Source organism: Acipenser ruthenus, chromosome 3 (genome assembly GCF_902713425.1).
Source record: "Acipenser ruthenus chromosome 3, fAciRut3.2 maternal haplotype, whole genome shotgun sequence".
Lineage (NCBI taxonomy): Eukaryota > Metazoa > Chordata > Actinopteri > Acipenseriformes > Acipenseridae > Acipenser > Acipenser ruthenus.
The window spans coordinates 56,210,029-56,220,321 of record NC_081191.1 but is presented as its reverse complement, the minus strand read 5'-3'; the positions used below and the strand labels follow the sequence as shown (position 1 = coordinate 56,220,321).

General features: G+C 33.8%; 1 protein-coding gene across 2 annotated transcripts in view; it reads left to right on the top strand.

Moving 5' to 3' along the window:
• LOC117394682 (exocyst complex component 2) overlaps positions 1-10,293 on the top strand; it is a 163,132-nt gene that overhangs the window by 68,117 nt on the left and 84,722 nt on the right. For both annotated transcript variants that reach the window (XM_033993116.3, XM_059014142.1), the window contains exons 7-8: positions 7,206-7,286; positions 9,632-9,777. In XM_033993116.3, the coding sequence (XP_033849007.2) occupies positions 7,206-7,286; positions 9,632-9,777 (227 nt within the window). The remainder of the gene's footprint in view (positions 1-7,205; positions 7,287-9,631; positions 9,778-10,293) is intronic.

The window sequence follows — 10,293 nt, the reverse complement described above, 5'->3', positions numbered from 1 at the left end:
CAATTAACAAGTGGTAAGGGGGATTATATAGCCTAGGTATTATCTAACTAGCAGCATATGACAAACATTGCATTTTTATTTTATTGGTTTATAATTCAATAATGGTAATACCTTTGGTGTCCTTCCTGGCAACCAATTAAGTGAATGTATTTGGCCACCTTACGTCTGGTACTAGCGGGTCCGTCATTGTAAGTCAGACATTTTACACTCTGCAATTTTAAATGTTTGGAACAGGTAACTTGAAAACCTGACCTTGAATCCCAGTTCAGCCGTAACTTTCTGAAAATATCAGCACACAGGAGTAGAACTAGTCCTCCTTGACAGGCATCGCAGGTTGGTGGTGTCAGCGCTGTAAATGAAGCTTGATAAGTCATGTTTAAAAAGGCCAATAATATTGTTTTACAGTGAGAAATAATGTTTCAGAAAGAAAAAGGTTCTTGTGGAGTAACTGTCGTCCTAGACACAACATGTTGTTTTACACATTACACATTAATGATACTCCAGTAGATGTAGATCAATAATAGTATAGTATACATCGTTTTAACCACATACATATTTTTTATTACATATTATACAATTTTTTTTCTTTTAACATTGACAAAGACCTTGCACAGAAAAATTATTTAGTTACCATAATTTCTCTTTAGCGGCAGTAATGGTAATGTACAGTCCTCCACTCTTTTTAATAAACTGCCTATTTACAGTAAATACTGCCCATGCCCTCTCAATACAGTAAGCTAAAAAAACAATAAATAAAAAGATATATATATATATATATATATATATAGATATATATATATAATATATATATATATATATATATATATATATATATATATATATATATATATATATATAATATTTACTCTGCCCTACTTTTGTCAAAATAATTGCACATACAGCAATCTACCCATTAAAAAAAAAAAAAGATAGGATTTGTATTTCAATCCCATTGCACTGAAGCAGTATACAACAAGCTTGGGGTTTCTCACTATTTAAACACTAAGCAAAGCAGATTCATTCATTCAAATTCATTCAAATCCATTCAAAACCAAAACAGCATTTGCTCCAGTGCAAAGTTTGCACCACTTGAAATAAAACAAATCATTAGCATACTTATGCAAAATACTGTACAAGCAAACAAGCCATATTTTCCCCAAAAGCAAAAAACAGCTATGATGCTTAACAATGGTATCTTTCAACTCCCATTCCAGCTGACATTTGCAAAGTCTGCACATCATTATTTTGTCACCATCAGTTGCATACATCCCCTCGTGCTCAAATCCTTTGCAGTGGTGTTTAATTGTTACGCGCGGTTTAGTCTTTTTAAGAACAAACGTCTCTTCCATCACAATTTTAATTCCCAAACGACTCGCTCCAAATTATAAATCTGCGCAAGTGCTTCAGAGCTTCCGTTTCCCTTCAGACCGTGTCTGTGGTAACGGCTGGGCCTTGACAACTATGATTGCAAATATTTGCAAGTATTTTCTGTATAAACATCACAATTTAAAAATGACACTCTATGATTGTTTTATTATTATTATTATTATTATTAGTTTATTTAGCAGACGCCTTTATCCAAGGCGACTTACAGAGACTAGGGTGTGTGAATGATGCATCAGCTGCAGAGTCACTTACAATTATGTCTCACTTGAAAGACGGAGCACAAGGAGGTTAAGTGACTTGCTCAGGGTCACACAATGAGTCAGTGGCTGAGGTGGGATTTGAACCGGGGACCTCCTGGTTACAAGCCCTTTTCTTTAACCACTGGACCACACAGCCACCTATGATTTATATTTGCATTACGTTTTAATTCATTTTATATGTTACATTTCATGTTATTTCGTATTTGCGAAAAACACGGGGCTCTGGGAATAACGAATCAGCTGCTGGGATTACATTGCCAACAGCTTTCATTTCAACCCCTTTTATTTATTTATTTATTATTTATATCTAATTGATTTTTATTGGTTTTGGAATCTATATATGTTGTACCCCAGCATGCCCTGAGAGGGCAGTTCACTTTCAGATCCAAGCACTGCAGCACTGGAAAACTGAAGTATTCTGTCAGACCTCTTACCAGCCAAAATAAACAAGCCGTCTGAATAAATGGCAGCAAGAGATCGTGTCTTTTGCTAGTCCAGTCAACTGCAAGTTTCTAGTGTGTGCTGAAATCTCCCACCGCAGAAATTCAAGATGAAGGTTTTTTCTAAACACCTTCTCCAACAGAATAGAAGACTGGATTATATCTAATGGCCCATGCATAAAAGATGGCGATATTTTCCGGCCATTAAAAAAGATTACTGTGTAGTATTTGACACGTGATCTATAAAACGACTGCCTGGTTATTTTACTGGCCAATAGTGGTTTTAGATGGAAGTTCTCCTCACAGATTTTTACTGAGAGATTGTATCTTACCAATTTGTCGGAGGTATGCAAATGAGCCGTATCCCCTACTTAACACGTCAATGGCATACACCATCTGTTTACACCGTCACTTTATGGCTACGGGACATGTTTGGAGACAGGTTGTCTGAAATATCAAGACGTTGGGTTAAAAACAGTACAAATAAATTGCACACAACATGTATTTACAGTGCTCTGTTTATTTTAAATGTATAAATCATTACGGTGAAATAATATTAGCGTATTCTCCGTACACATTACATTAGCCTTTGTAAAAATATAAATCTGCACATTAGACATCTACAGCTATGGCCAAGTTTTGCATTACCCTATAGTGTAACGAATTTTGCTTCATAAAGTCAAATGAAACCTGCTGGATAATGTTACGTTAATATATTGAACTACATAATGCTTTGTCGTTTTCCATGTACTTAACGAAAACCTGACAAATAAAAAAATTACATTTTGAAATCTATCATGAAATCCTGTACTACTATGGCTTCCGGTAGATAAATGCAATACATTTTTATCTACTGCTTAAAAAAGCTAAAATCTTGTGAAAGAATAAAATTACCAGTAAGTTTTTATTTTACACTCAAAAAAGTTTCCGTGTTTAAGCTACCGTGAAGTCCTAAAATATATTAGCAAAAGTAAAAAAAAAAAAAAGAAAAAAAAAAGTTTTATTTAAAATGTCTGGTAGCTTACATGTGTTAATGCTGATCTTGCTGTTTGCAGTAACTTGTTCACAGTGCGTTCATGAAGTTTATTCAAAGCCTCCTTGCTTTGTTAGAGAAGAGAGCATTGTGTCTATGTTGTTATGATATGCTAAATAAAGTTGGTCAAAGTAAGCAGTCGGCATCCAGTTGTTTTGATTTCTACAACGTGTCATTCAAATCAGATACTAGTTGCTATTGCTGTTGTAGTTACTGTATTGCCACTGGCAGCAAACACTAGTCTCGCTTTTATTTGCTATGCTGTATTTAATTAGATAGATTGAATGTATAGGACAGTGAGGAAGCAGACTCTATACAGCATTCAGAGGGTGTGTATTAGAACAGAGATTTTCTTTCATTAAGCAGGAAAAAGGTAAAATACATGAATGAATACGGCATTGATGTAGTTTCTGGTGGATTGATTTGGAACAGAGATTATACATAGTTTGAACAATAACATTCGATGGTCAATATAGATTAGGGACATCATATTGACCAATCAGGTTAAAGGAAATCTACGATCCAGTTTTTGTGGTTTTATTTAACATATGTCTAGAGGAATACATGTCCAATATCACATTATATGGAGTGTATTAGAATCTGGGGGGTGTATGTTGGCATATGTCCTTGTTATCCTAATGTCAAACTTACATTTTTACATGAGCATACTGTGGATGTAGGTCATGGTAATTTACTTTTTCATGATATAGATAGCTGTAGTTTTGCATTCACAGCCGTGGCAGGTTATTTGCTCTGAATTCCTTCGATAGCATTAGCCCCCTTCCTGACAGTCAGATGGCTTGACAGTTTGACAGTGACTTTGCTGCGGTAGAGATGTTAAACAGGAAGTTTGCTTCGACAGCACAAGGAGCCTGTAAACTGAGCTGCAGGCAATTGCATTCACCTCTGCCTGACCCAATGTTGGTCGATGGAATTTGTCAGTAAATCTGGATTGTTTCTCTTGCTGAATAATAATGGTAAACTGGGACTGTGCATTCCAAGTTGAACTACTGTTGATATCTTTAAGGACAGGCACAATGAAATGTTTTTCTGTGTAAAACAATGCCATACCCCATAAACCTTACAATATGTTATGTATGGCCAGTGGATGCACAACAGTCCTTGGTGGTTAACAGCAAATACCTGTGAGAGAATCCAGACCTCGTAATTATGCTGTAGGTCTGACAGGGGTGAAACATTGTGTATCTTACCTCTGGTGAGCTCTGATTTTACCACACATGAACTCATAAAGAGGTCAATATCTACATGGCAAACTGTCTTTGTGGGTGAAATGAAACACACTACATTTATGTAGGTTCTATCAGAAAAACAAAAACATTATACTGTGGTTTCAACCTTTCGATTACAATATTGACATTGACCTAGCAAAAAATATGTATTTGTGTTTTCCATAAATCCAGCCTTTTGCACTTTTACAAATTACTATTTTTCATGACATGAAATGATTCTGATTTCACATTGTAAATCTTGTTAAATTGATTTTAGTATATATATATATATATATATATATATATATATATATATATATATATATATATATATATATATATATATATATATATATATGTCAATATAAAAAACATTCACTGGCTTGTTTAGTTCAAATGGTTTATTTTTTTGTATGTATCATTCTTCTTTAGTACTTTTGTGACCTGAATTTTAAACCTGCCCATGTTTGATTACTTTGTCTGCTGTGTAAGTTTGAGCTTCTGCTGACGACAGGTCATTCCTGTGAATGAGGTGTTGCACCTCAGCGGGTCACTGCTAACTTAAATATGTAAACAAGACACAGAGAACATGACAGCAGTGGAGATTGCACAAAACTAAAGAAAAATGTTTTGTTGTAAGAGAGGTATATTGAAAGAAATGTTGTGTCTTTGGCTTGTGTTTAAAAATAGATTTAAGTATTTGCAAGCTAAGAAAACAAGGGCATTTCAAACCAAGAACATATTGTGAATCGCTGTTGACCAGTGAGCCGAGCTGCAGCCCTATCAAAACTGAATCCTGTTCTTAAAGATATGCACATGATCTTTATAGCCATTGGTTGTGAGATGTTATCTTCCATAAGGAATTTGAGATTGTTTGTTGTTTTATTGTGCTCTGTTCCTGAAATTGAAAAAGTCCCGGAATTACGCAAGTTAAATTGAGGAGCAGAAACATTTTATTTTTGTGCAGGAGAGTGCTTAAAATAGCTAAGTGCAAGCTATTAAGGGGGCTGGTGTAAGGATAGGCGTCGTGTAAACAATTGCGGCTGCAAAATCCAAATCGCCTAGCGGCCAGGCAATTATTTTGCCTATGTAAGCTGAAGAGCAATGCAAATTACTCCAACACGCACAAATGATGAGCTGCAATCATGATAATGAGGGTCGCAATGAGCGCCACCTGTGCATGGGGCTATTTAGTGGCCACACTTCCAGCCCAGAGGTGAGGTGAGTTAGGAGTACAAAGCAGTAGGCTCTGTATGAGATTTGTGGAACACAAAAATCAAACCAAACAAAAAAAAATATGTCCACGGAAGTGCAGCAGTCCTTTTTGCACCCGGAAATAAAATAAAAGTTTTCTGAGGAGAAGGTGAGATCCTTACAGCTGAGGTCACTCAGCATGAAATTAGTTATTTGGAAAAGCCTCAGCTACCAAAGAAGCCATATGGTCGCTAAATGTAGTTTTCACATGCAAAACAATATGGGTGATTCTGGAGCCAGAAAATCACTGCACATATCCTTACATCAGCCCCTGAATATCATTTTAGATGTACATTTTGTATAATGACACTGGAGTTGCATATATGTAACTTACGTACCATTAGTGTCACAAAATATATTAATTTAGCTTTAGGATAGAAGGGAGAATGAATTGGCTTATTTTTAGCATTTTTCAAAATGATATATAAAATATATAATTATTTTTTAATGCATTTACTTATTTCATTTTACATTCACATAATGCCAGTTCTCAATGGTGCTGGTTCTATGAAAGCAGATGTTATATCATTATAACATATGTTTTTTTTTTTACCATGGTGTATATTAAAACAAACTTTTACAAGTTGCAAATGGCAAATGTTATATAATATAGGAGTACAGAGAACTAAATTCATCCAGCAATGCTAAATATAATATAACAACTACGGCAACTTCATTTTTTATGCTTTGTGCGCAGCCAGGCCGAGACCTTATAGAAAAGTGGTTTTACATTATCTCCAGTTTCAAAGGGAAAGTAATTTGTTATCCCTGTTTAATTTTGTCTTAAGGTAAACGTTGTCTAGTTTGTATTATTATTATTATTATTATTATTTTTCTGCTTTCATGTTGCTATGTTGTTAAAAGTCCATCATAATTTAGAGCCCATACATATGACCCCATGTGCCCTGCCATGACAAGGTCAAGAAATGCCTTGGGCTGGAAAGCAAAATGTTAATTTGAAGATAAAATAATTAAGATGTGCACAATCTAAAATTACAAGGTAAATTAAATGTCCATTCTATTTTTATGCCCAGTTAGTTTAGACATAAATTAATGGACCTTCATCATTTTAAAATTATTCATTTATACAGTAATCTACTGTACATCTATTTTCATGATACCATCTGCTGGTCTAAAGGTATTTGTGTAGGGACCTCTCTTTTTTCCTAAAATAGCAGTGCAGTCTGTTTTACATAGGCAGTTATTGTAGGAAAGCAGATGTTTGGTACAAAAATGTAACTTTGCACATCAAGCTCAGAACAAATAGAAAGAAGCATTGATAATAGGGCTTCTGCAATGAAGGGGTTATATAGCTGAATGTCAATATCCTTGTGGTGCGGGAGAGGCATACCAGTATTTTGTTTTTTCATATTCTTCCAATTTGAATAACAGTTTTAGTAATTCAATTAATGCCCTTGTCCCCAGTAATAATATATTAGCAGTTGCAATTACATTTGTATGTCAAAGTATTTAGTTTGGCCTGTGGATTAATAAAACACAAACTCTCTTCTTCAAACATACTTTCCCCTTGCTTGAAAAAAACAATATTATTTAATTGCTGTGCTTTTGTAAAATATACTTCACGTTCATGATTTATTTTCAGCAATCCATCAAAGACTGGAAGTGGACGGGACTGAAAAGGTGGAGGGATCAATGACGCAGAAGCTGGAGAACGTTCTGAACAGTAAGTTCTGTCTCCTCCTTACACTACATTTCTACGACTTGAAATCCTAGATTGGAAGCAGTGATAAAAATCCTCAATACGTTTCAGTTACAGCTATATGAGCGAGTTCAAGGGGCAGAAAATGTAGTTATTTTTTTCTTTAGGTTTACCTGCCTTTTTTTATTATTTGTTTATTTAGCAGTGATCACTTCTTAATTTGCTATCTGATTTACACATAGAAAGCAGTGACTTAGTGAAAGGCTCTTGTACAGAAAACAATAGCACAAGTTACTGTCTGAAAACAATAGTACAAGTTACTGTCTGATGGTGAATAACCACTTTGTGATTTATTGAATTGTGAAATATCAAGGGAGCACAGTATTTTAATACAACATCAGGAAATGGGGACTTAAAGGGACTCTGCTCGGGGCTATGTATCATTGCAATTGCATGTGTAACATTTCTTACAAACATGTATGTGCTGTTATAATTATGCATACATTGGATTCAGTAAAAAAAAAAAAAAAAGATTCAGTGTATATCTACATAAACAGTAAAACAAGCAGGATGGTTTACTAGAGAGCGTTTTAAACAGTTAAAGGATAAGAAAATGCTGTAAACACCTTTTGCTTTCCTTCTATGCATTTGAAGAGCTTTTACTAACTATGTAATAGCCTACATTATTAATGAATTTAATTAATACTTTTTTTTCTCTCGTTCTACTGGTAATTGGGGATGCATATGTTTAATTGATCAAATTCTTAGATAATACTTATACAGTAGTGTTCAATGCTTATTAATATGAAAACTGTTACAATTGTCAAATACATCATATACATGGTATTTTTTTCAGTCCTAGTGGTTTTCAAAAATATTTGTACATTTTCTACACAACAATTTGATTCATGTAATGGAAGATAAATAAACAGGTACTTTCCTTTAAATTTGTAAAAATAAACTTTATCATCTGACTGGTCCTTTATGTTTACATAATATGAAATATAGCGATACAGCTGAAAATACTTCCCCTGCTATGAAATCTGAAATTAAAAGTAACATATTAACAAAAAGCAATCAAGCAATCTGATTCACTAAACATATTTTATAACATGCTTTGTAAATGTTTTTGTAGAGTCGAACACTTTTTTTTTGATTAAACAATAATTTCACAAAGGCTACATTTTCACTTTGCAAAGGCCACCCACAGAGTCAACTACAGAAAATAGCACGCGAGCCACCCAGCGAGACTGACATAATTATTTTTTCGTCTTTGCTTTTTAGCATAGTTGCCAGACCAGATAATCTAGAGGATTTTGGAAGATGTAAAACAAGTAATAGATTTTAGACTTGTTCTTATTTTGATTTGTATTTGCCTTGTGCAAAATGTGGACAAAGAAATTGGATCAAATGACTGATCTATAAGCTTTCTTACCAGTACTTTTTGAATTCATTTTATTTATTTATTTATTTATTTATTTATTTATTACATTTAAAACAATAAAAGCACCTTATAAACACATTACTAACATAATTTTAAATATAGCATTCCTAGAAAAAAAGTTACCTGTGATTGGTATGGTAAATCTAAAGTGCTCTTTAAAAACTATTTTAATAAAACTACATAAATGTATTATTAGTGACATACCCAGGTAATCTACCAGGTATTGAGTCCCACTTGCCACTTTTATCTTTTATGGACAGAAGTAACATAACTTGAGCTCTTTCTAGGAGCGGGCATGTATCCCAGCCCATTCTGTTAATATGCCTCTCCACCTCATGACGGATAACCCGCAGGAATGATAGATTCTGACAGTTTCAGGTTAAAATACAGACTCAACAAAAAGGGAAGCTGTCAGAATTAATCCTGTTCTCATTTTGAGTTGCATTAAATAGTCTGTGGGACCAGCCTTTTAATTAACTCCACATTTTTCATCTGAGAAACAAGCATGTTGAGACTGACTTTACCCTGCTAAGAGAATCCACTAGGATAGCATAAACCACATATTTATTGAGTTAACCATAGATAGGTGGTTGATGCAATCAAATGTGATTCTCCGGTGCAGTAAAATGTGGCGGGATAGGGTTGATTTTGTCAACCACTTTAGTTTGTTTGCGTCTAGTTTTGTTATATATATATATATATATATATATATATATATATATATATATATATATATATATAATATACAAAGAGTACACGTCTGTAGTATGAATGAATAAGAAAACATATGATTGTGTCATATTGGTTGCCATATCTGTAGTATATTCTTTTAAAAAAAAAAGTATTCTAGTTTTGTATATATTTTAGAACTGCAACTGTAATACTATATAAATATAATTAATCTGTATTTCTGTGTAATCTCCAGGAGCAAGTGTCACTGCAGACACTTTATTCCAAGAAGTGTTAGGACGCAAAGACAAAGCTGATTCTACACGGAATGCACTCAACGTTCTTCAGCGTTTCAAGTTTCTATTTAATCTTCCTCTTAATATCGAAAGGAACATTCAAAAGGTATTTGAATATTTCCATCAGCTGTCCTTCAACGTACTTCAATATTTGTATATGTAAATGACTGGAAGCATTGCTCATTTAGATAATGTTAACACTAACTTTCTATCAGTATTGGCCTGATTTGTTAATGAAGATAAAAAAAAAATAAGCCTTTCCATGTATTATTAAATTGTTAACATATGTTGTATATTTGTCCATTACATGTTCATTGGACAGCTGCAGATTTTTTTTGTTTTGTTTTGTTTGTTAATCCATTTATTTTCTGATGTAAACTGAATTCCAGTACATCAAGATCTGTAAAGATAAGATGTGTTCATGCCGAACACTTCTGCTGGAAACTAATATTTTAAAATCAACACATGTGGTTTTTCACTGCAGACTAATTTTGTATGATTCTATGTCGATAGGACATACTGTATAGATTGCTTTAATTTGGTCATTTGTTTACCTGTTATTCTCTCTCTCTCTCTCTCTCTCTCTCTCTCTCTCTCTCTCTCTCTCTCTCTCTCTCTCTCT